The sequence below is a fragment of the Aulonocara stuartgranti genome (assembly GCF_965226115.1).
Source record: "Aulonocara stuartgranti genome assembly, chromosome: 5".
NCBI classification, from domain to species: Eukaryota; Metazoa; Chordata; class Actinopteri; order Cichliformes; family Cichlidae; genus Aulonocara; species Aulonocara stuartgranti.
Window position 1 is genome coordinate 13,218,067 of NC_138943.1, and position 27,757 is coordinate 13,245,823.

The window sequence follows — 27,757 nt, forward strand, 5'->3', positions numbered from 1 at the left end:
ATTGTCTTTGAATATATTTTTTAATGTTCTTACATATGATGTTCTCTGTAATATTCTTCTGTTTTCTGCTTATAATCTTATATTTCTTTTAATGTGAACTGATTCTTTATTGGTATTTATTATCCACATCTGATCTGCATCTTTTTCTGTTTTAACTGTTTTTGTTTTTATAAATGTGCTATATCAATACATTTTTTAAGCATAGCATCTGTCCCTGCAGTTGATGTTTGATCAACTCAAACTACAGAAACATACAAAAATAAATGTCTTATGTGTTTACACCATTTTACTGGGTCTTTTAATACCTCTTTTAATAGAACAGTGGGAGCTGAGGGTTCAAGATGAAAAGAGGGCTCTAGTTCCTTTGTCCGTTCTGATCCTTTCCTGAGGCCAAGGGAACGTGAGATGCAGGAGGGCAGGCAGGTGTGGTTCCAGAGGTTTGTCTTTGAGTTGGGATTGCAAGACCGAGCAGACCAGTGTTGGAAAGCCAAGTGAGTAAACAGGTGAGTTGCAAATTGTGGACCAAGGCCGAGAAGAACTCGAGACAGAGAGACAGCACAACAAGTGCAAGGGACAACTAGATGCTGCAGTGCAACCATGGGGATCCAATTTACCTCTGCAGGCTCAAGCTGATCCTTCAATGCTGCTCCTTGATTGACGGAGGATAAAAAAACATTTGAGTTTGGTAAGAGGCAAGAACCTGACTCCGCCCAAAGGGAGGAGCCCAACTCAACCTGGACCCAGAGAAAACGCTCCTTCAACCAAGACCCTCATCCTGGACCATGACATACTTGTAACTTGATGGCTTAAATGATTGGCAAACTCATTAACTCATAAACTTTCTGTATGCCAAACTCCAGAAGCTTAGTAATTAGAAGAAAATTAAGATGTCTAAAAACTCTCTGTATGAATATCTTTTTACAAAATAATATAAGTCAGTTGAAATTCTTAACACTTTATCAACTAGATTACAAGAGCTGCTGGTTCTCTTTACAATTATTTTATTATTATTATTATTATTTTGCCTCCTCATTTGGACAAAGGGCACTGTAAAAAAATAAATAAATCCATTGTATATTTGAAGTAAGTTACTGGGAGTCCGAGTGCTGTTTCCAGCAACTTGCTAGTTTCATTTACCATAGATATCATAATGCATTACACTATGTATGATAATACAAAAACATTTTAATTTACTATATTTTCATTATATTTTATGTTACTATATTGTATTGTCATTATAATATTATTAAATTAATATTAAATCATTTAGCCTATAACCATATTCTAAATTAAAATGTCTAAGCAATATTTATAGTAGAACTTTTAGCAAAGCTGTTAGGAAGATGACAGCATCCTTGGCTCAAACTCATAAATGACAGCTGCAGTAAAAGTTTGCAGGCATATTAAAGATTCCCAGAGAAAAATTCATCCTGACTAAAGTAATGACCTGACTTCTTATCTGGCTCCTCAGGCAGGTTAAAATGTTTTTGACAGACACAAAATTGGCTGTAGTTCCCAGACACCTAGTATCGCAGTAATTTTGCTACTTTTCTAACATTTTTAATGTCTCAGCAATAACAGCTCCCAAATTTGGGATCTGAGTAAATATCAATAAAATGTCAGCTAAAATTGCATGAAACATGATGCAGACATTGATGAATGTCGTTCTACATTAGTTTCCAATTTCTTTATTTTAGCATTTGAATTCTGCTCTCCCCAGCATGAACTGTATACCATGAGCCTGATCAGGAAAATAACTGCAAAGCACCAGATCTGTTACATGCAGATATTACAGTTATGCACATCCAAGCTGTAGTTGTCAGTGATGATGTCACATATTGATGATTCACACTCTATGAAACATCAGTTTACTGCTGACTAATAGTTTATTGGTCTCAAGCACTAGGGAACCAGTCTGCTGTCAATAAATATTTTTTCCATTAAAAAAACAAAAACAAAAAACATGTATTTTGTTAAGCTGATCAAAGATCGTTTCACCATTTATACTGGAAATGCAGTTCTTAAACACTTTTTACAAAAGTGAAATGATTACTATCCAAAATTAAGGACTAAGGTAAAATGTATGTAGTATATAATGTGAATCATTTTTTGATTCATATTCTATTTGTTTTTTCTGTAAGCAGATGCTTGTACCAGCTGGTAAACATATTTATGTCTTCTTTAATGGCTGCTTTGGGCATCTTAACATGGGACTGTGTGGGTATTAATAGAGAAACTGTAGTTCAGCTTGGTAGTCTGTTGGTCATTCGTGGGAAGCTAAAAATTGCCTGTCAACCTGCATAAAGCATCAGTTGTCAGATGGGGGCATAGTGCTCAATATGTATGCTCACTGGGATAGTCTTACATGTGCTGATGTTGGTCTGTTAGCAGTTCACGGAGAAGAGCAAAGTTACAATTGTTGTTATAATTGTTAACAAACATGTTCATCAAATAATACAAGCAGTAAACGATAATAACAGAATATAAAAACAATACGCTCCATATAATACTTCAATCTGCAATAATTGCTATATATTCTATATAAACAATATATTATATAGAATATATAGTGATCTTGACATCTTGACATACTTCAATCTGCAATAATCACTATATTTTCTATATAATATATTGTTTATATATGCAGATTGAAGTATTATGTGGAGCCAAACTGTGCTTATAAAGCATTTATCAGATAACTTGAATGGCAACTTTAAGGGGTTAAAATAAGCTTTTTGAAAAAGATAAACTGGAATACTAAACCGTCGCTGATGTTACTTTACTTTATTACCATTACTTCAAAAAATTAATCACCTCTCATTTCTACCAATTTTGTTGCTTTTTCAAATGCAATGTTGTTTATTATTCCAAGTAAATTATAGTGAATTTGTTTTTTTTGTTTTTTTTAATAGTTTTGTTTGATACAGTTAAAGTGTATATTGGTCCAGTTAATCTTGAGATCCTTTCCATGGTTGTTAACAGAATTCTTCCAAAAACTGAATTATTCCTTTGAAATCAGCTATTCAATTTTTTGGGATTATTTTGTAAAATAGAATAACTGTTACTGTTTGCTCTATCAATTTTATTTTTACCGATAGTGGAATTAAGGTTTGCTTTTAATCATGGAATCTCACTTATTTTTCAAATTTAAATGTCGACCCAATATGTCTGAAAAAAAAAAACTGATATGGCTTATAAAGATTTGGGTATCTGATCAGAAATGATTAAAAACAATGCTGTATTATCTGCTAACTATGAGAAAAATAACCTGATTTGAATGCGTGTGGCTATTAACAGAACTGTATTTTGTGGAACTTGTGCATTGGTTTCATTTTTCAGTTTCACCTTCCTTGGGTTTGATGGGCCATATGTTGATCCTTTGAGACAGTTTATTGACTGGTGATAGAGGTTAAGCCATCAATGAATGAATGAAGAAGATATTGAAGACATATAGCCTTCATCTTGACATTTTTTATATATATTGCGGATAAAATATATAGTAAAAGTAGATGAACAGTATACCTGATGATCTACTGCTGTGTGGGTGGTGTACTGAAAGAAACAGGACTCCTTGTTACAAAGTATAAATGCTTGAAAATAATAAAAATAAATAAATAAATCAGTGTAACCCACACAGAGCTGTGTCAGCTGACACGACGGCGAACTCAGATACGACAGCAGCAGCCTCAGGGAGACAGTTGCCACGGAGACCGACGCACGTCATCCTGTAGCGGTTGCCATGGCCCTCCTGACGTCAAAGCCCCTCGCAAGATGCTTAGGAAACCCCCTGGCGCGGTTGCCGTGGATACTGGCGGGGGGAGGGGTGGGGTTAAGAGGAAGCGGAAGTGTCAGAGCAGGCGGAAGTGGTACTGCCCTGAATACCCTGAGCAGCGAGCGGAGGACGGCTTGACAAACTCACATCGTTGAGAGAATAAAATCGGGATTCCTAGTACATCTTAAATGTGAGTTCACCAGCATATTACTCGATTATCGTCTTATAGACAGTGTAAACACAGTCTTTCGTGGAGAGGAGCAGTCCGAGTGGTAGCCCCATTGCCTGCCTCTGCGGCGGAAGGTGCCTATTGTGGTCTGGGGCTGGGGGCGAGGGTTTAGGCCGAGAATGTGGCCGGATAACGAGAAATAATCCATAAAACACATATGAGCGGTTGCCTCTGCTCTCTATGCAGTTATTATACCACTGATCTTTAATTTTGAAGGCCCAGAATGAGATCGATGCATGCGCGATCCGCGGTCCCGTGAAAGGGGGGGAAGCGGCACCAAGTTTGGCCATTTTGACAGCTTAGCAACCCCAGCCGTCGCGAGAGCTCAGACATTTTAGCAGTCAGTGCTAGCTACATGGCGCCGCGGCTAGCGACAAACTAAACCGCAGACGCTATCTGCCATATGACGATCGTAATATCTGGCCTCATTATTCGCAGCATGGACTGGAAAAGACATCGCGATTATGGATTGTCTTTAAACGAACTCCGTCATGCCGTAGTGAAACGATATGGAAGCTAACCCACCCTCCATATTCCTTGGGAGTCTCCCCTCAAATTCGACTTAATTTCAAGATCTTTCGATTTTATGTAGCTCGATTAGGATAGTGAAGACATAGAACTAATTAAACATTAAACTACGTAGATTATTTGGCTACCGGTTTTGGTGTAACCTCGTCGGCGTTCAGACTGAACTGGGTCAGATCCCCTTAGCGGGCTAGGCTAACCATTAAAGCCAGTAAGCAGCCGTACTGTTTAGCTTCCATGCTAGCTGGCGGTAATCTAGCTCTCCATCTTAAAATTCCGCAGGGGAATGCGACAAGGAGGGCGTAACTGCTAGCAGGCCGACTCAGCGCTGTTACCTCAGTATTCGTGCCCCGAGGCCGTTTTTAAAAACGTCCGTGTCAGACTCTTTTTGTCGAGATTATGGATTTTACTCGGTTGGGCGTGTGTCGGTCCAAAGCTGAAGATGGTGTCCCTCGATTTTTTTTATTTTTTATTTTTTTAACGATAATTGTTTAGCTAGGTGGTTCAATAACAGCACGGCAAATGCAAAGCACGTTGGTCGTGTGCCAGACGATTGTAGCTTGGACTGAGTTGGATCAATGTCAAGCCGATGTGTAGCTCGCTATGGCGGTAAAGCAATGCGTCATTAATGCGCTTGTAATCGCGACCAGCGGCATTTTACCTAATGCCAAGTGCTAACTCGTGCTAATATGTCATAACACAGCTGTGTGAATTACGATGCACGATAGACCTGGCAATTAAATTGAGGCGGAGCCCCGTTTTAGTGTTTGTAGGTAATGCAAGCCATTACATAATTTCTATCCTTTGTATATATAAAAAATAATAATAATGACACGCCTTGTTAGGTAGGAGTATCGTTTCTACACACAATCAAACAGTAATGAACCATGTTTGACACACCTGGTACAGAAATGATCCTCACATCTTCCTAAACAAGAACAAAAATTGTCCTATTTTTTATATTATTTTTAATTAATTGGTTTTAATAAAATGTCTATAATATCAGACATTGTATCCAGTTCCCATGACAATCGCTACAAAACCCAAGTTGTTTTCAGAACCCTACATTCTTAACAGAATCAAATCATTTCAATGTTATATCTTAAATTCTACTATTAGTATTTTAGTTTTATCAGTGTTATTGGAGAGTACAGTGAAGATTAAACAGGAGTGGAGGAAGACATCAGCAAAGGGTCTTGGATTGGACACGAACCTGGGTCCTGGGATATGGTTGCCTGCTCAAACCACTGAGCAAAACTGGTGTCTTGAATCAAATTTTGATGAATTATGAAGTTAACATTACTTTTGTTAATATGCATTATGTTCGAAACACATTAAACAAAATAATAGCCAGGAACCAATACTGCAGTCTGTGTCCTGGTGTCTCATCAAAAAAATAAAGTTGCTTTCCTGTGGTGCGTGTTAATACAAGTACATCAGCATCTGGCACCTGAATAGGAGATTTGGTAATGATAGGTGGTGGGGGACTTCACCCTGCCAAACACTGTCACCACCTAAATCATGTGTTTCTGTGACCACCATCAGTGATGAACATTAATTCATCAGTTTTATATATCAATTATGATTTTGGTTTTGTGATAATTAGGATAAAAAAAAAATTTCTGCTATGAGGCTCTTGTTTTGTCTTTTATTATAAATCAAAAACAAGTTTGACCTTGTTTGCTTTTTGCCCCACCCTAAAACCCTAAAATCACTGTTTAGATCAAATTCAGCCAAGAAGACTGGGTGACCATCGAGATGATATGAAAGTTCTAAAACGTTTGTGCAGGTGAACCTTTTGTTGTATGCAGGGTTTGACTCTCTAAACTTGTAAGCTTTTGCCAGCATGCTATCGAATTGTCGGTTTGTCATCGACTTCAACTCGCCGTCGCTCCACAAACCATGAAAGTCCTCAGAATCCACTGCAGCCTTGGCTACCTCTTCCTGTGTACAATCTCAGGCGTGTAGACACTACAGCCTGGAGGTGACTGGTGTTCAGCTTCCCACGAGATGATCCTGTGTCCCTGACATTGTTAACCTTTTTATAAAAATTATAATTATATTTAAAGTTGCACAAATCCTGTTATAAATGAATGATTTCTGTTATAAATAACTATTAGACAATTAAGATTATAGTAAGAGTATAGTTAACTCAAATATTCATGATTATTATGTTTTGCCTTAATACGGCAACCCTGTCAGGACCCACTCTGCAAAATGTTGCAGCTCCTTTGGCTTAACTTTTGAATGCCATTTGAATACATATTTTTATTAAAAACATTCAAAGTTTTTTGTATGGATTTCACACTTAAAACACCAGTCGTCATATATTCTGATGTTGGTTAAAGTGGGATTTGCCAATGTAAAACAATTATACAATTATATTACCCATGTGTCAGCCTCGACAAAACGCTGGTGAATCTAGAGGGATCACATTTTTCCTTCAACAAGTGTCCTGATAATGGACTGAATGGGTTTCTGAATTTATAATGATCATAATGGTCTCATTTTTTTTTTTTTTTTTTTTTTTTTTTTTTTGGAAAACTAATGGAACTGTGCTCAGCATCAGCAGATAATTGATTTCTGCTTGTTAGCCTTTGAATTGGCGCTCGATACGTGCTGTTGGTGCGCTCCCTGTCAAGAGGCCTTTAATTACTCAGCAGAAGAATAGGAGTGGCCGTTTAGTTGTGAATGAATAGCTGAAGGTTTGTTAGATTTGTCCGCTCTCCTGCTGTGACGTTTAGAGGTACTCATTCTTTTCATATTTTCACAGTAGTTGTTGTAAAGATAAGAATCTGGTATTGAATTTTCTTTTAAATCATCCCTATAGATTATATTATACATTTCCTAGATACTGTATTTAGGCTTTAAGTGTGTTTTTTGGCAGATGCCTTTCATTTATTAACAAATACCAATTTTCAGACTGGCAGTTATGATTGCTTACAACTAAAATACAAGTGTTAGCGCCTCACGCTAGTCATTTGTTAAAATATTATTATTTATTACAGTTTGTAAGTTTAATAGGAAACAAATTGACTTACTGTTTGGTTGACTAATAAACATAAAATACCTTTTTTTTTTTTTTTTTTTTTTAATTATTTTTTTTTCCTGGAATCTGATCTCCATTCAACAAAAAAAAAATGCTAACAAAAACCAAAAATGCTTCCTTATGCATAATTGTTTGTGCTTATTCTTAAACATAAACAATTAAAATGACTGAGTGTGCAAAGAAATCTGCATATTGATCATATTGACCACTTAAATGTAGAAGTAAAAGAGGGCTATTTGTTTCCACAAATGCCTCAGCACCCTCTGGTGGCAGTGAGGTAAACTGTTACATGTTTTTAATATCATAGATTAAGATTTGAAAAAAGTACACAGAATGTTGCCCCAACTGGGTTATTTTCTTTCTTTCTTGCTATTTTTTTTTTTTTTTTTTTTTTTTTTTTATATAAAGAAAATACTTATTAGTAGAAGACAACCTCAAGTGTCCTTTGCTGTGACAACACACTGTTCTTAAAACAATGTCATTCCTCATGTGAAAAGAGAACTAGTAAGGCAGGCTACCTGGAACTTTGAAGGCGCTACTTGTTTAGATTGCTGAGATAGCTTCTGTGTACACAGTGTCCTCTATTGTCATGTGCTTTACCAGTCGCAGTTCAGCAGTAGGGTTGGCCTGAAGAAGTGAGAGTCACTGCTGGGGAAAAAACCAAAATGACATAATACCTTGTACCACTGGAAGAACTGCTAAAATCACTGTACCAAAAATGTCTGTATTTTATGGCTTAATTCTAAAGCTAATAGACATTTTTGGACACATTTGCATATATATGGCCAAAGAATTCTCAAGAATTTTTTTTTTTTTTCTTTTGGTTACACATTTCAAAACTAACTAGAAAAAGCCAGTTAAAATAAATGAGAAATACTATACCTAGGCATTTATCAAAGGAGGAAAGATTCAAAATTAAACAACATATTTTTGTATGTGACTATGTGAACCTGTTGGAGAATAGCGGTTAATTTAAAGGTTAAATCTGAGTTAAATGTTTTCAGTCAATGAGGTTTGAACCAGGTGTGGGGGCCCAGTTTTGCGTCAGTAATGAGCGTCTTTCAAAGTCTGATCTTCACAACATATTATTGGAAGGATATATAATTCCCCGTACAAGATGCATGTAGCCTCGATGTCACCCAGCAGTCAGTGAAGCCTTGAGCTAAGCGTTTTTGAAACCAAATCTTGGGATCGAGGGGTAGATGTGAAATTGGTTGCGTGACCTTTTCATGAATCACAAGGTAGGCGAGCTCTAAGGTGCCCTGCCTTGTCTTCCTTTTTGACACCAGTGGGGATGGTAATTTGCAAAATTGATATTATCCTGTTTTAGAATGGTCTTGTAGCTAGTGATTGAGAATCTAAACTCATCGGGAAAGTTTTTATTGAAGTCACTGATCTGGCGAGCTGAAAGGTCAGTTACCCATGAGCGTGTACACAACTGGACTTCTTTTTGCAGCTGGACCAGTCGCCTCCTGCTGGTCATTAGAAGGAATTCAGGTTAAAGGAACTTTATCTTTGGGTGCTTTTTTTCAAACCCAGGATTTATATTTATATATTCCATAAGATTATTATAAAAAGAAATCGAGCATCGTTAGAAGTACTCTGATTGTTAGGAGCATGAGACACTGAGTTTAATAGACGTCAGAAACGAACAAAGACTAGCTTCTAGTCTACCAAAGTCGTCGTCTTGTTTTGTTCACCAGAAGACTTCACCAGAAGAAAGCTGAACAACAATGCTTTGCACTTTTCCTCATTGGGATGCATTGAGGAAGCTACTTCTGCCCAAAAACTGCTCTGTTGCTGTCTAAGAGTTTGCTAAAGCCCCCGTGGATGAACCACAAAGACTTGTTTTTTTTATTTCTTTTTTTTGTTTAGGTTTTTTTTTTTTTTTTTTTTTTGACTATTGAGAGACAGAGAAGAAGGAACATAAAAACGTAACCTGTAAAAGTAGGGCTGCCACAAACGATTATTTTGATAGTCGACTAGTCACCTATTATTTTTGCGATTAGTCGACTAATCAGATCATGCGTCTATTGGACGTAAAACTACAGCTTATTGCACCAGCAGCATCTGCTCTTATATAACTATCATTAGCTTACAGCTTGAACTGTTTAAGGTATGTGCTAACTAAAAATAAAGACAAGGTGATAGTTTATTAAACTTTTAATGAAATTTGCAGATTGTCTCGAAGTTTAATAAACTCGGCCGTCTGTTCTTTCTATGTAAAATGACAGGACACTGGACTAAATTCTCTATCATTTCACACTTCTGTTTAATCAGTTCTCTGTTTGACATTTATTCAGCTGTGTAAAAACTTGTGTAACGTTAGTCTCAGCCAAACCAATTTACTGAGGAACAAATAAAACTCTGAAAAAGCCAAACAATAACATTTTAAAATTATCTGAGCAACTTATATATCACGTTTAACCTGAAGTGAAAGACCTCGGGGGTTTGAAAATGATGTGCCGGGAGTTCGCTGTTCTCGCCGGCTCTAGTGAGCCTCTAGCTATCGAGCTGGTGGATAACAGACGTCTCCGAAAAAGTCGGAGCACCTTTGCAAATATGTGATATCTTGATAAACCGAGCAGAAGTTTGCACAGCTACATTCTCGCCTGAAAATATGTTAACAGTTTATTTTGTGACCCAGAAAGAGTAATAAGAGTAATATTAAAACTAAGCAGCTGCCGCCATTGTTGAAAACTGGAATTGGCTGAGCCGTGCTATGAATTCTGGGATAGGTTGGGCCACGAAGGATAAACCCGACCCATCCTTCAAATCTGGGGACGCATTTGGGGGAGTCTTCGAATTTGGACAGGCTTCGCCGCGTCGCTGTAATGTAATTGGCCTACAAATGCGGCCTCCGAAGGATGCGGCCGCTAAATTAAATCCTAATGGAACAATGAGTTTTCAATTGGAACAGAGGAATCTGAGGAAATCTGTCCACAAACAGGAAGTGGGTCTTCCAGCAGGACCACCCCCAAAGCACAAGGTATCCTATGCCCTCCCCCTCCAAAAAAAAAAAGTCAGAGCTGTTGTGTTAAGTATTTGAAGCATACAGTTAGTGTATGGAAACCCACTAACAACCCAGCATTGGCGCTACTTTACACAGGAATGTCTTTTTTACCGCACAAAAACGGGTGTTACTCGTGAAATGGAACTGTCTTGGGAGAATTGTTTTTGACCAGAAGAAAGAATTCAAAAATATGTCCACGCACACTTAAAACAAATCTCCTAGAATGGTAATCTCTATCTGATGAATAAACTGTGGCAGTTACCAGAAAATTACTAACCACAGAAACATGCCACAGTTTGAGAATGTTGGGGAGAAATAGGATCTGTGCTGATTTGAAATGTTGATCGACAGTTCCAGACTGAAATCGGTGCCAAAACTGTGTCGACTAGAAGTCGACTCGACAGGCCGAATTGTTGACAGCAAGGCCTAATTGTATCTTCAGTGAGTCATTGTTGGAAAAACACATGAAAAAGTCCAAGTGAGTGCTAAAAATGTTTTATAGGCACCAGATCTAAAGATACTTTACAACCTGCTCTTTAATTTAAAATCTGAGCAGTTGACATAAAAGCCAGTGTTAAGCAGAAAACAGCTCAGAATAACCGAATAAATTCAGATGTCTGTTTTTGTGGCCTGCTTTCATCTTTGATATTGAATTAATGACAGTAATTCTCTTATTAGACTAGAACTTGGTTCAGAATGAATTTGAAACCATTTTAATGATGTGTTAATGACATCAGATCTGTCAAAAAATAACTTGTAAATCTCAGATTTGGTTTTATTTATGGTGGGAAATGTGAGAGAAGTACAGTAAATAAAAGTCCTCTGCTTGTGGCATTTATCATAGCTCATATTTTCTTTGCCCTCCATAGGGAAACCCTCTTTCACAGCGAGGTGAGAGGTCAGGTAAGCTCCAAGGATGCTAAAACTGAAAAGAGAGGTAGTTTTGAATTTCCCTCTGGTAGACAACTGCTGACGGAGCTAAAACTGTAGCAGCTAAGGCTGCTTTGTGTATAAATGTGTTTGTACATTTTACTGTTGCCGTGATGGTGTAGTCGTGTTTTCATTAGCAGTTTAAATGTGTAATGGTTAGGTGCTTAAAGCTCATTGTGGCAAATCCAAAGTGTGATGGTGTAGATATAAAAGGCGATGATGTGGCCTACTTAGACCTACAGATTCATCTGGAGAGTAGAGCAGCCCTCGGGGATGAAATAACGGGGAGCAGCCATTTCGCTGCAATTGAGGTTTTGACATTTTATGAGACATTTTATTAAGTCTTTGCCAGTATATCCAACACTCTCGTATGTGACGTTAGGATGCGCTAAGTGCGATGATGTGGATTCTCTTTGCTAGTGGGTTGACCAGCTTTTTACACGTTCCTGTTTTCTTGCAAAGTGGCACCTGCAAGTGCAGTATTCTAGCTATCACATCTGCTATTTCTTTCAGCTTCTTCGATATGTTCTGCTCTTATTAAAAGCGCTGATTTCCACACCTGTTTCTCACAAGCTCTCTATCTCTGTATAGTTTCGCTGCCCATTTCTGGTCATAGATGAAGAGCTGCAGCGGTGAAGTCCTAACTCTGGTCTCCTTCTTCTTGCAGTCTAAAAGATGGATAAGAGCGACCTGGTGCAGAAAGCCAAGCTGGCAGAGCAGGCCGAGCGCTATGACGACATGGCGGCTGCCATGAAGGCTGTGACAGAGCAGGGCGCAGAGCTCAGCAACGAGGAGCGCAACCTGCTCTCTGTCGCCTACAAGAACGTGGTATGCTATCAGTCTTATCATTTGTGCGTGGGTCGTTTTGATATTCTTCTTCTCCCCGCAAACCTGTAGATCCGTGACTCCCAAAGTGTCGGCCACGGCCCCCTGGTGAGCTGTGAAAGTATTACGGGTGGGCCGTGAGAGGTCATTTACAATGAGTATACTATTATAAATTCAGCTAACTGAAAGGTTGATATGATTTTGCTCTTATTATTGATAGGAAAATGTCACTTTAAAAATTGCTTTATTTTTTTGGATCCCCCTTATTATTACAGAGGTTGCAAACCTGCCACTGCCCATCATCAGTGGTGACCTGTGATTTCAATGAAAAGCTAGATGACTATAGGAATGATTAATGGTTTTCCTTTTTATCCTTATCACTTATCTCTGCTGGATAAGCATAGGAAATTGAGAATTTAACAGTGTATATGCTGAGATTTGTTTTCACTGGCAACACTGTTGGATTACAAGTATATTTGATCTGCTCCTGCTCTGCAGTGAAAATGAAAATTAATATTTTGTCAAAATTCTTCAAAATTTGATCTTTTGATAGTAAAGGTTTGTAGCTAAAAGCCCAGATGTACTCCTGACCAGGCTTGTTCACTTCAAATTTCAATTTTTATTTATTTTTTGTTATTTATTCTCCTACGACTCACAGTTCAAATAATAGCCTTGGTCTTTCCAAGTTATATGATATATGGTGTTGAGTAATCACCAAAATACTGTACTGACCAAATTAATTGTGATTGTAACTGCGATATTCAAAACTAAAATGCCGATAATAATGGATTAATTTGACAGATTGTATCATTTTCTGGAGACATTACACTCGTAGTGTTAATGAATTTTTTTGAAGTAAAAATCTGTCATCTTTTGCAAAAGGAACCATAAAATTCTGTGTTATGACTTTATAGAGGAGTCTCTTTGTTCTCATGTTTAGTTTGTCACCACAGCACATTATACAAGGAAAGTGTTCTTTGACCCCATATGATCTTAAAAGCAGAAAGAGCGCTTTCACAGCTCAGCGATAACAATACATTTATAGCACCTATGTCAGCTATAAACGAGTCCCTCCCTTCAGTCCTCTGTTTTTAAATCATTCTCAGAGATTTATTTGGAAACCTTTACTGTAAAAGTTTTGGGTGGCCGAATATTTTTGAAGTTCAGCATAGCCATAGTGTAGTCCATCTTGGCACGAATCAGTAACTAAAATGCCAACTCGTTCAGCTCTAAGACTGTTCTTAGCTGTGCATTTTACATTTAGTGGTTTTTATTTTTTTTCTGTAAAGATTTTGAAGTTTGAAGCACAAATTATGTAAGAACAGCCCGAGGCTTTCCTGCACTGCCGCTCTGTTTATCATTGGGGTTTTTCTTAAAGCTTGCCTGCACCAAGTAGTACACAGTTCAGTTGATTTTGCCTGCTTCAACAGCAACTGCAGCAAAGTGGATAGTATATATGTGTTTAGTTCGGACGTAGGAAATAAAACACTGCAGTTCAGACGGGTTTCGTCTGGTTTTGCAGTTAATTTTGTGAACTGTTATTCAGTGACAGACTTGGAAAAAAGATATTAATTAATAAAACGATACAAGACAATGAAGGTGGGATAAATGGAAATGAAAAGCAAAAAAGAAAAAGCAGTATTATTAGCATTATTCATCTAATTTATTTTCAGTAATCTCATTTCAGCTCATCAGTTTTGATGCTGTGATTAAAAAGACTTGTGATTTCTAACATTTTAGAATGACATTAATGACTTTGTGCCCTGATGATTTGTTGCAGCTGTTGATGTCCAACTATGTACCAAAACTATCCAAAATCAACCCTGAATATTTGCATTTTTAATCATGGTTACTCAGATGCCCGCATCAGTTGATGGGCAATCAGCATCTGCTTCAGATTCAGCATACTCTGTGCAGATATCAGCCTGTGCTGCAGCCTGATAGTCACTTCTTCAGAAGAGCAAATACACGCCACAATGTGCAGATTGAAACCCAACATATCAAGAAAATGCACAGGCATCTGTTATGTATGGTAATGCTTTAATCAAAGGTGCATTGTGGCCCCGAATAAACCTTAGATATACTTAAATTCATTCTCATTTAGTTGTAGATCAGATGCAGTAAGATGCTGTTTTTTAATGTGACTCCTTCTGGTTTGCATTGTCTTTGCTAATAGGTGGGGGCACGCCGTTCATCCTGGCGCGTCATCTCCAGCATCGAGCAGAAGACGGAGGGGAACGAGAAGAAACAGCAGATGGCCCGTGATTACCGCGTGAAGATCGAGGGTGAACTTCAAGAAATCTGCAATGACGTGCTGGTATGAACAAGAGTGGGGCAGAGAGGAGGAGGGGGGGGACGAGGAGTTGTGAAGGAACAGTGAAAGAAAGGAGAAAATGGATGGTTGTGATGATAGAAGGAACGGCAATACTTAAGAGAAGGCAGAAGATGGTGAAGGAAGGCACACTGTAGTTGATCCCTTCTGGCTGTCACATGGTGCTACTTGTGGAGATGGTACCGGTAATAACGTAGCTGGCAGCTGTTGAGAGAGCTGCCAAACAAAGCTTTAATTTTCTTCTCGGTTTTTTGCTTTGCTGCCCCACTTGGCACGTTTGATTAATTTTATTTGTGTTCACTTTTCTATAGAAGAAGCTGTGCACGCGCACGTGTGCTCCAAAGGGGGGATGGTGTGGGCAGATTAAGCTGTGTATTACCCCCCCATTGTTCTTAAGATAACACAGCTTGCCCATTTAGCAGTGCTGTTAATACTGCAGTGCCAAGTGACAGTAACCATGCGTACTCCCAGCAAATTAATATTGAGCGGTAACCCCATTGACTAGACACCCTTCTTGAATCTCACATGGACTTTGTTCTTGCACAAGATTATTTTTATGATCTTGTGTGAAAAAGTTATGCATAAATGTTTAGCCAGGCAGCTTCATATCAGTTACTGCGTGTTTCTTTCTTCTGAAACTCTTGACCACTGCGCAAAGACATCATGGTCCTGCACAATCCCAGGGAGCTATGCAAAGTGTTTCTCAGATAAAGTACTTGCAAGTAATCGTGGTAAAATGCCTTATGAACGTTCACGACAAGAATGAAGGTCATTAGTGTGCTAATTTAATGCTGTAGGGTTGTGCCACATCATATCGTACATGATAATACCGGTACAAATTTTTACGTGACATAAAAAGGCTATATAGCACTATCATTGCTATAACAATGCCTTGAGTTTACAGTCCCTCGAGTTCAACGACGAGACAAGCCCAAGCATGTCTAAAAGCAAGAGTTGTGTATCAGTTTCTGATGATGCTTTTTTTTAAGGTACTACATGTACTTTTTACCACTTCCAGCAAACCACCACACTTTGCCAAGTATGGAGGAAATGTTTCGCCACTTGAGGCAAAATTCCGTCAAGCTAAATATTCAAACAGTTATGTGATACTTCAAATTTCCAGGGAAAACACTAACTGCTTACTTTTGTGCTTACATTTGACTTATGCTGTATCATTGGATGTAATGCTGTGTCACTACTAGTGCACTTGAATACTGCCCGTTTCAGTAGAGTCACTCTTCCAATGAGCAAGTGTGCTTTTATACAGCAGTTACCTGTATATGTTAGGGGTGCAACGATACAGAAAATTCACGGTTCGGTTCGATACTTTGGTGTCACGGTTCGATTTTTTTTCGATACAAAAAATGTTCATGCCTTTTTAGTCATTTATTAAAATTATAAATATATATTTTAATTCAAAAGTACAGTTTTTAAATGTAATGTTGCTGAAACAAATATAAATATCTGATTGAGAAATCACTCATCTTTGGAAAAGAGAGTTTATTACAGAGAAATGGCTCTTTCCAAAATAAAAGCTATACTATACGCTTCTTCTGGGCTATATTCTCAGCAGCATATTAAACATATCAGGTCCCCATAAGGAGAATCATGTGCTAACGGCTGTCTAAATGACTCGGGTAAAGTTTGTAGCGTGCGTGCTTGTTGTTTTTGTCTGCTTCCGCTTGTCTTTGCACTAGGATGATGTCGGTGTAAATGTGCAGTCATATTCGTTGTGTTCCCACTAGTGCTGTCAGCGTTAATCTGAAATGACGTTAACGCCACAACATGGCAAATCTCCGTTAACGAGCTACCGCGGATCGCCCCGTGCGTGGGGCTGGATGGCGTCAACACCTTAACCAGCAAACTGCACTAACGCAGTAGTTCCCACCAATGTAATTGAGCATTGCGTGGCACATCCGACATACTCTTTTACTTTTGTCCATGGCGCGCTTACCTTCAGGGTCATACTTCACACGAAGACCAAAATGGTTCCAAACGCCAGATCTGAATGAGGGTGGGGGAGGTTCAATTTGCCATGTTACAAGGAGAGCTTAGCTTCTGTCTTGCTAGTTTGTGCTGCGCTCAGTGGATCTGCGCTCGACAGTGCAGCCTAGGCAGATAAGTCGAACGCAGATCCACTGAGCTCTCAACACAGACAGCATCGTCAGAAGAAAAGTTGATAAAATAAATAAAAAATTTTAGTATTGTTCGATACATATGCGTACTGAACCGAAAGCACTGTATTGAACGGTTCGATATCGATACATGTATCGTTGCACCCCTAGTATACATGCAGGAAATCTTCCTCGTGATAATGTCAATGAATACAATTACCGAATTCTGGGTCATTTTGGTTCAAAACCATCAAGCTGAACGATGTGAATCAGTTGAACGACAGTCCATATGGTGCCTGTAAAAGAGCAAACACAGAAGATACTTTTGGCTGCTCCCAGCAGGTAGCTCCACATGTTTGATTTGGCAGTTTTTACACTGGATGCCCTTCCTGATGTAACACCAGAGGGATTTGTTTCCTCCCAGCATCTTTTACTTTTTAGGCAAACGAACTGGAATAACATTTATTAATTTATCTATTTTTTTCAAATTACGGCTTGTCCCACTTCTTAAATATAATTTATAACAACCAAAGAGCATATAATAACAAAAGTGACCTGTGAAATTGTACCAAACAGAATCAACCCAATATACTGGGTATAAGCCAACTGCTGATGTTGTTTCAGCAGCCCAGAGTGAGTTATGTTTCCATCACACTCCAACCTCATAATTTATTGTTAGTGCAGACTTCAGATAAAGGATGGCTGAAGGAAAATACAGTAATTGTGTCTGAACCTGAAGTGACCTCATAGGCTTCAAGTATCCTCATTTGTTTTCATTTTCAAACACTTGGAACGTTAATACTTTTGCCTCAACTGGAAAGTACTTTCGGTGAAGCTTCCTGTATAAATAAAGGCCTTACTCAGCTGTTCAAGTGTCACTTTAAAGGAGCTGTTAAAGTGTTGTGAGAAATTACAGTTGTTTTTTGTTTTTAAACACTTGTAGCAATAAATATGACTTAGGCCTCACTGTCAGGTCCTGACAAGGCTAGAACATAAATTGCTCAAGGTCAAAGCAGCTGAAATTTTTTAGCGCATGAGCAGACTTCTAATAATATCTTCAAGGTCAAACCATCTTCAAGCCTCCGCAGTGATGTGGTGCTGTAGGAATGATGGGAGAAAAGGATGGGTAGAGACATGCTGTCCTTAAAGCAGCAGGAAGCTTGGAAGGGGAGAGCTTTGATGCATCCACGGGATGGAAAAATATGTCAGTAACCCTGACCTAGAACAGCGTACCAGTGGATCATCATATCGCATCATATTGGCTCTCCAAGAGTAGTGTTTTGTTGTAAGCTGAAATATGAATTCTGCATTTTAAAATTAGGTGTATTTGTTGCTAAAATAAAACGTAGGTAACCTGATTTAGCAACTGCTGTGGGGAGTGGACGGGCGTGCTGCAAACTTGAAATGCGGAATAGACGGAGCACTCGCTAACCTTGTGCAAAGTCATCAATAGCCAAAGGCTTGCCAAAAATTACATGTTGTTCTTCATTTTGTTTTTGATGCTGAACTTATCCACAGTCACTGCTCAGTTTTAGTTGGAGCGCCAGAAGAAAAACACTTACTGGAAAATCAGCTTATTTATTTATTTTTTTTAAATTCAGTTTTGTGACTTTTTTTTTCCTTTTACAGGAACTACTTAAAAGAGGCAAATCATTCTTTAGTTGCTCTGTCATCTCGAAGTTATCAGCTCAGGATCACATGTAGGCATTTCCTCGCTGTATTCGCTCAGAAGTCAAAGCGCCGAGTGCAAGTGACTAAAGTTAAAATGGCTACCGCCCCTATATCATGTCTACATGACATTCCCAGGACAGGTTACTGGAGTCAGCAGATTAAAACAGAATCATTGTAATCACTGAAACAAAGCTGACCTCAGTGAGGAAGAGGCTCTGGGGTAAAGTGAGAGCTGATCACATGGTCAGAGTAAAACCCTTCTTTAAACGATCAGATGAGGACAGCAACAGCGGTATGAACCGTGACACACATGCTTGAAGTTGGTGTCACCCCGGCAGCAAACCTGGCTTTCTCTTCTTTTCAGACAAAGAACACATTAATAAGCAGGTGGCCCAAGGCACTGGGACACGGCTTTATTTCTTTCGCACAGAGGAGTCTTATATATGTGATAATACAGAAAACACAATTAATTACACCCACCATGCCCATATCTAGCTCCACTTTTTTTTCTCATGCTTTAGTAGAATGGCTTCGCAGGATTTCCAGCTCAAAATAATCCCCATCCGTGTTACCCTCATTTCATCCTCTTCTTTTTGACTCCAGCTGGTCTAGCTCTCCTCCTCCTGATTCTGATTGGCTTCTCCTCATAAATAGGTTTGAACATCAGGTGGGCGGGGCTTCTGTACTCACTACCAGAGTGGTGGCGATCGTATGACGGTGGGAGATTGCCGCTTTTATTGAGATCACACAGAGGCGAGAGGAAAAAACCGAAGTGAAGTTGAGCATTTGGCTCACATGATTACTTGTCCAAACACTGACCTCATCATGGAAACTTTGAGCACTTTGAACATTCGCATTTGTAGCAGTACAGTATATGACAGCTAGTGGGGAAAAACATCATAGCTCAGTAATATACCATGCATATTAAGGAATAGCAGTGTTCTTAAAATAAATCTACTGGATAAAAATGAGCGAAAGTACGGGTGTTGAGAGAAGTAGACCTTTTGATGTATTCAGACAAGTCAAACTTTTTAAAGGCTTTACAGTTTTCAAACATTAGCAGTAATTTTTAACTAAAAAGAGAAGCTGTCTTCAACAGAAAATCTATCTACACACACACCTGGAATGGTGGGATCAGCAGAAGCACAGGTAGCCATCAGGAAATGGTCAGATACAGTTACCAGTAATCCTGCATTTGAAAGGTGTGGATGGGGGTAGTGAATTTCTAAAGCTATTCAGCTATTCGACAAGCACGTGTAAAGAAGCGTCTGGCAGCTTGATGCTGTTAGTGATTGCCAAAGGACTGCCTCCATCCATTATTTAAATGTGTAGGATGGGAGAGTCAATTAAATGAGCGTAATTGAGGTTCGGGTGTTTACTCTTTAGCTGTTGGTAATGGTGTTTGTATTCATCACATGTTTGGCTTTAGCAAAGGCCATAATGCAAATAGACTGAGAAATATTAGCAAAACCCTCTGTGTTCAAGGTGTTTGTTTACTTTCCACTCGTGTGTCTTTATGTAATACTCAACCTGTAATGTCTAAGTGCAAAATGGAAAAAAAACTTGTCATCTGTCTGTTTCAGAGCCTGCTCGACAAATTCCTCATTCCCAACGCATCTCAAGCGGAGAGCAAGGTGTTCTACCTCAAAATGAAAGGAGACTACTTTAGATACCTGTCAGAGGTGGCCTCTGGGGACTCAAAGAAGAGTAAGTAGTCTGAACGAACCTCTGATATATTTAAATGGGAAAGATTGTTTACCTTTTCACACAGCACGTGATAACTGGTCATTTGTGTTGTGAAGATACGGTGGAGAACTCTCAGATGGCCTACCAGGATGCCTTCGACATCAGCAAGAAGGAAATGCAGCCAACACACCCCATCCGGCTGGGCCTAGCCCTCAACTTCTCCGTCTTCTACTACGAAATCCTCAACTCGCCCGAGCAGGCCTGCTCTTTGGCTAAGCAGGTTGGTCTTTAACACTTTATTTACTCATGTACGATGGCTGAATTTGCATTTTTGCCGTTTTTATTGAAATGCAGATTAGACAGGTGGTCCTTCCTCCACTGAACAGTCTGTCATTTAACAGTCATAAGACACATGGAGTCTCACCAGCTCCTGAGCTCTTCCTCCCAGACAAATACAGCCATTTACTGCTAAAACCAAATTTTGCTCTATATACCACTGTTATTTTGAAAACTAATAATCAGGATGCAGTTGAAATGCAGATTATCAGCTGATTTAATTCACAGTTGAAGAATTGGGGGCTAAAATATGGAACCAATGACTCCATCAGCACTGGGTTTCCTCTTTTATGATCCTTTTCGGGCCTTTACTCTCAGTCAGCCATTTACACAGTATTCCCCTTCTTTCTCCTGAGTTGCTTTTGAAGTATGCTTTGGGTCATTGTCCACCCATTGTGTATTGCTTAGCACACAACAGTCAAACTTTGCTGCATTGGGCTGAATCTGAGCAGAAGGTCTAGCGTCCAAGTGTGCGATCGTTCAGAATGTGGATTCTTCTCTTTCCGCCTGTGGTACAGGTTATCTCTGCTTCACTCGTCTGCACTCTTCCAGAACTTGCCTGGCTTTTTTAGGTTTGCTTGGGTCGGACTGACACAATTTAATCAAACGCTGAGCATGAGGCTCCATGCAGACGCCCACAGCAGACTTCAAGTGAACTTTAAATAACAAAAACAACCACTCGTCCACGATATCTGCGGCTGGGTGTGTGCTTCCTGTACTCTACAGGGCAATGGTCTACAAACCTCTGTATTTTCTCCTTTGTGGTCTTTTCCTTATTTTTTTGACTGGGATAATGAAATGTCTACCTTCTGGAGAGTTTTCTATAGTTGGCTTTTTGGTATGAAAGGTGTTTTTTGCTATTGAAATGATTGAAACGATCCTGTGATCATCCACCATGGTTGTGATCAGTTTCTTTACATTTGTGTCCCAGCTATCTTTCAGTGGATTTGTTTATTTTGACAGCTGCTGGTTCATAGCAACAGCTTCCAAATATCACAATTGGCAACTGCAGATGTTTTACTTGCTTAATGGATCAAAGAAGCATCAGAGAAATGGCTCACACCTGTCCATGAAACACCGTTGAGTCAAGTTCAATTTGGTCCAGTGCGATTTATTGGAGCTAATATTAAAGAGCTGTCCTCAATTTGGATATGCTATATCTTTCATATAGCTGTAACTCATACATGTTTTTTTTGGGGGGTTTTTTGTTTTGTTTTTTAAGCTTGTCTCAGTGAAAACAAGTTTTCAGAAGGAAATTAACCAGTGAACTTCTCCCTGCAGGCTTTCGATGAGGCAATCGCCGAGCTCGACACCTTGAACGAGGACTCGTACAAAGACAGCACGCTGATCATGCAGCTACTAAGGGACAACCTCACTGTGAGTATACCTGTGAACAGGTGTCGTTACTGAAACTCGATGAGTTTCAGGATTAGAATTAGAAATAATTAAAGGTCTCTTAGAGGAGAGTGGCACAACTTGCAATTGTTGAGTGTAAAACATAAATGCGATGTGATTCACAGACACTGTTATATCGGGTTTCCTGTTGGGTATGGTTGGGACAAAACTCTGCTAAAGCTCAAGAATGCAAATCAGAGTTCACATCAGTGTTTCAACTCCAGCTGCCATTAAATCCTGTTTCACATTTTTTTTTTATGTGTTGGCCAACAACCGAGCACACAGCACCGATATGCAGCTTGCAGCCACTTGCCAAGGTTTTGCTCTACTCTCTTTTCTTCTGCCAGGATCCGATGGCGAAGAACAACAGTGTCGATGACTGATTAATCATATTACCATGATCACAGACTCACAGGCTGCATTAATTTAATGCTACCTGCCAGCAGGATACTGATGATTAGAAGAATATGTTGAGTGGAATTGTTTTTCATTCATATGCAGCAACGTTTACACATTGCTGACTGTTGCACATCAGCCAGCAAATTTAAGTCTTTAAGCTTGGCCGTCTAGAATCCACAAATAAAAATGCTGAAGTATATTTGTGTGCACAATACACATACTACAGCATTGCTTGTTCTCTTTTAAACTTATAAGAGTCACGCTTACCAGGGATGCACCAATCAAGTGTTTGTAGTTCCGATCTGATACGCTGGCTGGATCGCCTGCTACAGCCTCTTCCTCACAGTTAGGAAAACGGATAATTAACACTGGTATTGATTGTACCTCTTCTTATTTTTAACACGGAACCAGGCTCCCCTTGAACAAGTAAATTTACTAAGTTTTTGTTTGTTTGGTCTTTTTTTTTTTTTTTTTTTTAATTTAAATTGAGCAAATGAATAAATGAGACCAAGCCACAGGATAAATAGAGGAGCATAGAGCTGGTTGGATGAATTGGCTCTCTATCACAGATATCCGGTCCAGTTTTTGTGTTTGTATCTGATCAGTGCATCGCTAATCCGGCATTTCTGCCCACTCTGTGTTTTAAGTGATATACCAATCAGCCACAACATTAAAACTACCTGCTACCTATTGTTTAGGGCTGCTTCGTGCCACTAAAACAACTCTGAACCATTGGAACATGGACATGAGGTTGTCCTGCGGTATCTGAGAGGTTGGCAGCTTATCCTCTGGGTCCTGTGGGTCGGGCGGTGGGGTCTCCGTAGATCCGGGTTTGTTCTAGTTCATCCTGAAGATGCTTAGTGGAACTGGACTCTCTCTTTGTCGTGTTCCTCGGGCAGTTTTTGCTGCTTCTTCTCCTTCTCCTCCTCTTGTCAGAGTACCCTTTCCATGAGAGGTGTGCTTGGTCTGCAGTAATATTTAGGTGGGTAAGTGCCTATCAGCGTCATTCTGAGATGAATGCCAGGACCCAAGGTTTTCCCAGAACAAGGATTAGTGGGAAATGAGACTTTGTGGCTTTAATATTGTGGCTGGTTAGTGTACAACCAAATTTTTATTTCAAAGGATTATTTTTAGGATTCAATAGTTGCAGAAATATCCAAAAATAATTGTAAATCTGCAATTGAAGGAAATGGGTTAAAAATAAAAGAAATAAACGATAAGGATGAGATCAAAATATATATGAAAACAAAATCAAATGGTGTCATGTATGTTGATCTGAGCTGTTATTTATTTATTTTATTTTATTTTTTCTTAAATACTGGGCCTTGGTTCAGACCACAGCTGTCGAACTCCAGGCCTCGAGGGTTGGTGTCCTGCAGGTTTTAGATGTGTCCTTGATCCAACACGGCTGATTCAAAAAGCTAAATTACCTCCTCAGTATGTCTTGAGGTTCTCCAGAAGCCTGGTAATGAACTAATCATTTGATTCAGGTGTGTTGACCCAGGGTGAGATCTAAAACCTGCAGGACACCAGCCCTCAAGGCCTGGAGGTCGACACCCCTGGTTCAGACCTTCAGTTCATTTTCTGTCTAAAACAAGCTGCTTTAGCTCCTCTCTTTAAGTTAAAGTTTTTCCAATTGTCTGCCCCATGCAAACAGAAGGTGAGCTTCTGTGTTACTAGCCAGAGATGGTTCAAGGTTCTTTATTTGTCACATGCATAGTTATACAAGTATAACACACAGTGAAATGTAGATGTGTGCCTCAGAGCAGTGTTTCCCAACCTTTTGAAGCCACGGCACATATTTGACATTACAAAAATCACACGGTACACCACCAAACAAAGATGCCACAGAAAGCATATTCATAATTTTCCCCGTGTACCAGGTATAGTGGACTTGGCTTGACATGTCCCCAGTATCCTTTTTTTGGTTTTGTTTTGTGGACCACTACTCAGGCTATGGCCTTCATCTGGGCTAAATTTCTTCCAGGACCCGGGTACTTTCTCTTTTCAAATATTTATCTGTTGCTGTTAAGCGCTGCGTTCACAGCATGACTATTATGTCATTTGTTCTCCGTCGTCTTGTTTTGCTGGCAGTTGGCAACCCACTTAGGCTACGTTCACACTGGAGGCGAAAGCGCATCAAATCAGATTTTTTTTTTTTGACCCTATGCGACCCATATCCGATCATGCTATGACAGTGTGAACGGCACAAATCCGATATTTTCAAATCCGATTTGGGTCACTTTCGTATGTGGTACTGAATCTGATACATATCTGATGTTTTAGAAAGAGACTGCTGTTTGAACGGTCAAGTTGCATTAAATCCGTCTTTTACGTCACTGACACAAGACAGACGCTAATTATCAGCACTGGAGAAGACATCACGAACGCTTCCTGGCCATCCAGTGTAGATGTCAGTGAAACTGTTGGGAAGACAACGTGAACATTTTATTTGTACTGTATAATCTGCAGATTCTGACAGAAATCTGCAACTATCCTTTGAAGCACCGCTCCTCTCTTAAACAGCAATAAGGATCATTATTAGGTTATTTACATTATTATGTAAATAACAAAATAACTTAAGCAAAAATTGGGAAACGTGAAGTCCGAAGTCTTTATATTAAGGGCCATCAGTCAAACAATACTGTTTGCTCTGGGTCTAAACAGAGCGCGTTGTGTGTGACATCTTCTTTCGCGCATGCGGGCCGCTTTGAGCGTTCACACTGGAGGACGTTTGCTGTCGCATTTTATTTGTAGTGTGAACGAGCAGACAAAAAAAATCGGATTTGATCAAAAAATCGGAATTGAGCATCAAGACCTGCAGTGTGAACGTATCCTTAGCAGATCGTTGTACTGCCCTCTAGAGGAAGAATGTAATTGTTCTGCCCGTTACTCACGCTGATCGCTTAGAGTACTAATCAGGTGGAACCAAATAATCTTCCACAGCACACCTCATCATTTTCAAGTGGTTGGGAAACACTGCCTCAGATGATCCGATAACGGGTATCCACTCTCTTCGACATCAGTACAGATCTCCAAGAGAACCACTCTGAGTGTTTATAGCAGCCTGGCGCCTGAGCTTTTTCTTTATAGGGATTACTCTTACATACCAAACCTCGTTATTTGAAACGCTGGCCATGTTTAATTAGAAGATTCACCATTTATATTTATCACAAAGGGAAAACCACCTCAAAGGTCACCCTTTAAGTTTGGGAGTGGCTCTTTCATTATCAATTGGTCATCAACTCGTTGCAGCTGGTGTTAGTGCATTTTTAAGCACCTCAAGTGTACTTGAATGAGCCCTAATACTGTGGTTCTTTCAAGAAGCTACAATTAAGTGTAATAATAGAACAATTCTTGGCAGCCACAAAACTCAGAAGTAAATGTTTTTGCCTTCAGTAAAGAATGCTGTTCTTTATGACTCTGTTTTTGCCCTTGAACTGTTATCATGAGGGGAGCTTGACACAGGGATTTCTAAAACCGTAATAATGACAAAAAGATTGCACTGAATAGATTCCTGCTCCTGAGCTGCACCGAATCAGGACTTGTACGTTTCCCCCTTGCAGATCTGTGTATTTATATGTAGCAGCTATTCTGCTGCAGTATATTCACTCCTGGTTGTTGAAAAGCTTTCTGGGAAGTGGAGTTGGAGTGAACTGGACTGGAGGAGAAATGGTGAAAATAAAAGCAGATGAAGATGGACTACCAAAAATATCTCGACAGCATCACGAAACACTTGTTAGAGATGCTCACGCTGAGTGTTTGAAGATGCTCAAACCTTCCTTTGTACCTCGCAGTCTGGAAGACGACACTGAAAGATGTCTCTCTCTCTCTTTCTCTCTCTCTCTGCAGCTGTGGACATCGGAAAACCAGGGAGATGAGGGTGAGGCCGGTGATGGAGAGAACTAGAGCGCACTTCACTGTTAACCCATCCCCACACTCTTCTTCCTCTTCCTCCTCCTCCTTTTATCTCTCTTCCTCTTTCTTCTCTACTTCCTCCTCTTCGTACACATAAACGACCCGTTCATTCCCTCGTCCCACTTTTTCAGTCCCAGCCTCCCGACTTCCCTTCTGTATAACCAACAGCATGAATAGTACCTGCCCTTCAGACAAATATTAAAAACAGATATGAGAGGAGGACCCCCCCAGAAAACTACTCTTTCACCCCCACCATTTAATCCATCCCTGTCACCCTCCCTCGATCACGGCACTCCATTGCAGGCCAGCAACTAAAAACCACTGGCCAGTCTAGTCTTATAGCACGCGGGGAGGGTTTTTATCCAGAACCACCAAATAAATTAACGTCTCCTAGAGTCGACATTCGCCTCTTATCTTTCTTTCTTCATTCCACTCTTCCCCTCACTTCCTCCTTCCTAACATCTCAGTCCCTTCCCTCCTGACCCCCACTCCTCTCTCTAGCGAGTTAATGCATTTATATAGTTGTCCATTCCTTCTGTTTTGGCTTTTCTTAGTGTACTGGCAAAAAATGGCTGGTTTTATTCCACTTTAAACAAAAACAAACAAACAAAGGTTATTAAACTGTCCATTTATTTTCAACAAACACTGTGATTGCTTAGTTTTTCCTCCACCTTGCCACCAAGAGCCCTTGTTTGATGGCAAAATCGATATTGAGCTGGGATTGGGGGGGGGGGGGGGGCGCGGGAGTGGCGGGTTGGGGGGAGGGAGTGGGAGTGGGTTGTGTGTGTTTCGGGCAGCAGTGCAATTCTGCTGAGGTTTATACAGAAGGGTCCTCCTTACAAGGCTGTATTGTGACACTGACGAGTCTAAAGAGGGGGAAAAACCCCCAAATCAAAAGCGCCTCACCTGCCGCATAATCAAACACTCACCTGCTTTTGTTTCTCTATTTAACAATCCCTGCACTGGGCTTCAAAGAAAAATGATTTGGATAATGATTAAAAGCAAAAGCACATACATTCCACCTTCACGTTTGACTCAATTTAGGATATTTTCCACCGCAAAATGGGACGACCCCAACCCACCCTCCACCTGCTCCTGAAATCCACCTCCTGTCGGGTGCTGTTGAACATCGAGTACTACTGTCCCCCCCCTCGGTTATAAACATGTTCATTTATCTTTGCAAATGCTTGTTTTTTTTCTTTGTCTTTTTAATTACTTTTGTGTGTTTGTATAACAAATCAAACTAATCTTTGTGGTTTTTGGAGACTGTAAAATTGTAAAACATTTTTAGAGCTTAACTGTAAATCTGTCTTTTGGAAAACAGAACGGTTTTGTGGATCTTGTTCGTTGAACACATGCTTGCAGAGAACTTTTGAAGCCGTTGCAGTCAGCTGCTCTTTCACGCTTGGGCTTTTTTTTCCCTCTGCTTTCACCCAGTCACTTTTTTGTTTAGTTTTTTTGGTACTTATCCCCTCACACCATCCCCGTCCCAGACCCCTCGCTTCCCTCTGCGCCCTCCTCACTGCTTGCACGGGCAAGTTCAGACAAGTTCTAAGTTTCCAC

At 39.7% G+C, this 27,757-nt stretch overlaps 1 protein-coding gene across 1 annotated transcript; it reads left to right on the forward strand.

Moving 5' to 3' along the window:
* Positions 1–3,828: 3,828 nt before the first annotated feature.
* On the forward strand, positions 3,829–26,837 carry ywhaba (tyrosine 3-monooxygenase/tryptophan 5-monooxygenase activation protein, beta polypeptide a). Its single transcript, XM_082534140.1, has 7 exons — positions 3,829–3,962; positions 12,186–12,346; positions 14,520–14,660; positions 20,044–20,167; positions 20,263–20,426; positions 21,764–21,859; positions 26,129–26,837. The coding sequence occupies exons 2-7, from the start codon at positions 12,194–12,196 to the stop codon at positions 26,183–26,185; spliced, it is 735 nt and encodes a 244-aa protein (XP_082390266.1). The 5' UTR covers positions 3,829–3,962; positions 12,186–12,193; the 3' UTR covers positions 26,186–26,837.
* The last annotated feature ends 920 nt before the right edge of the window (positions 26,838–27,757 follow it).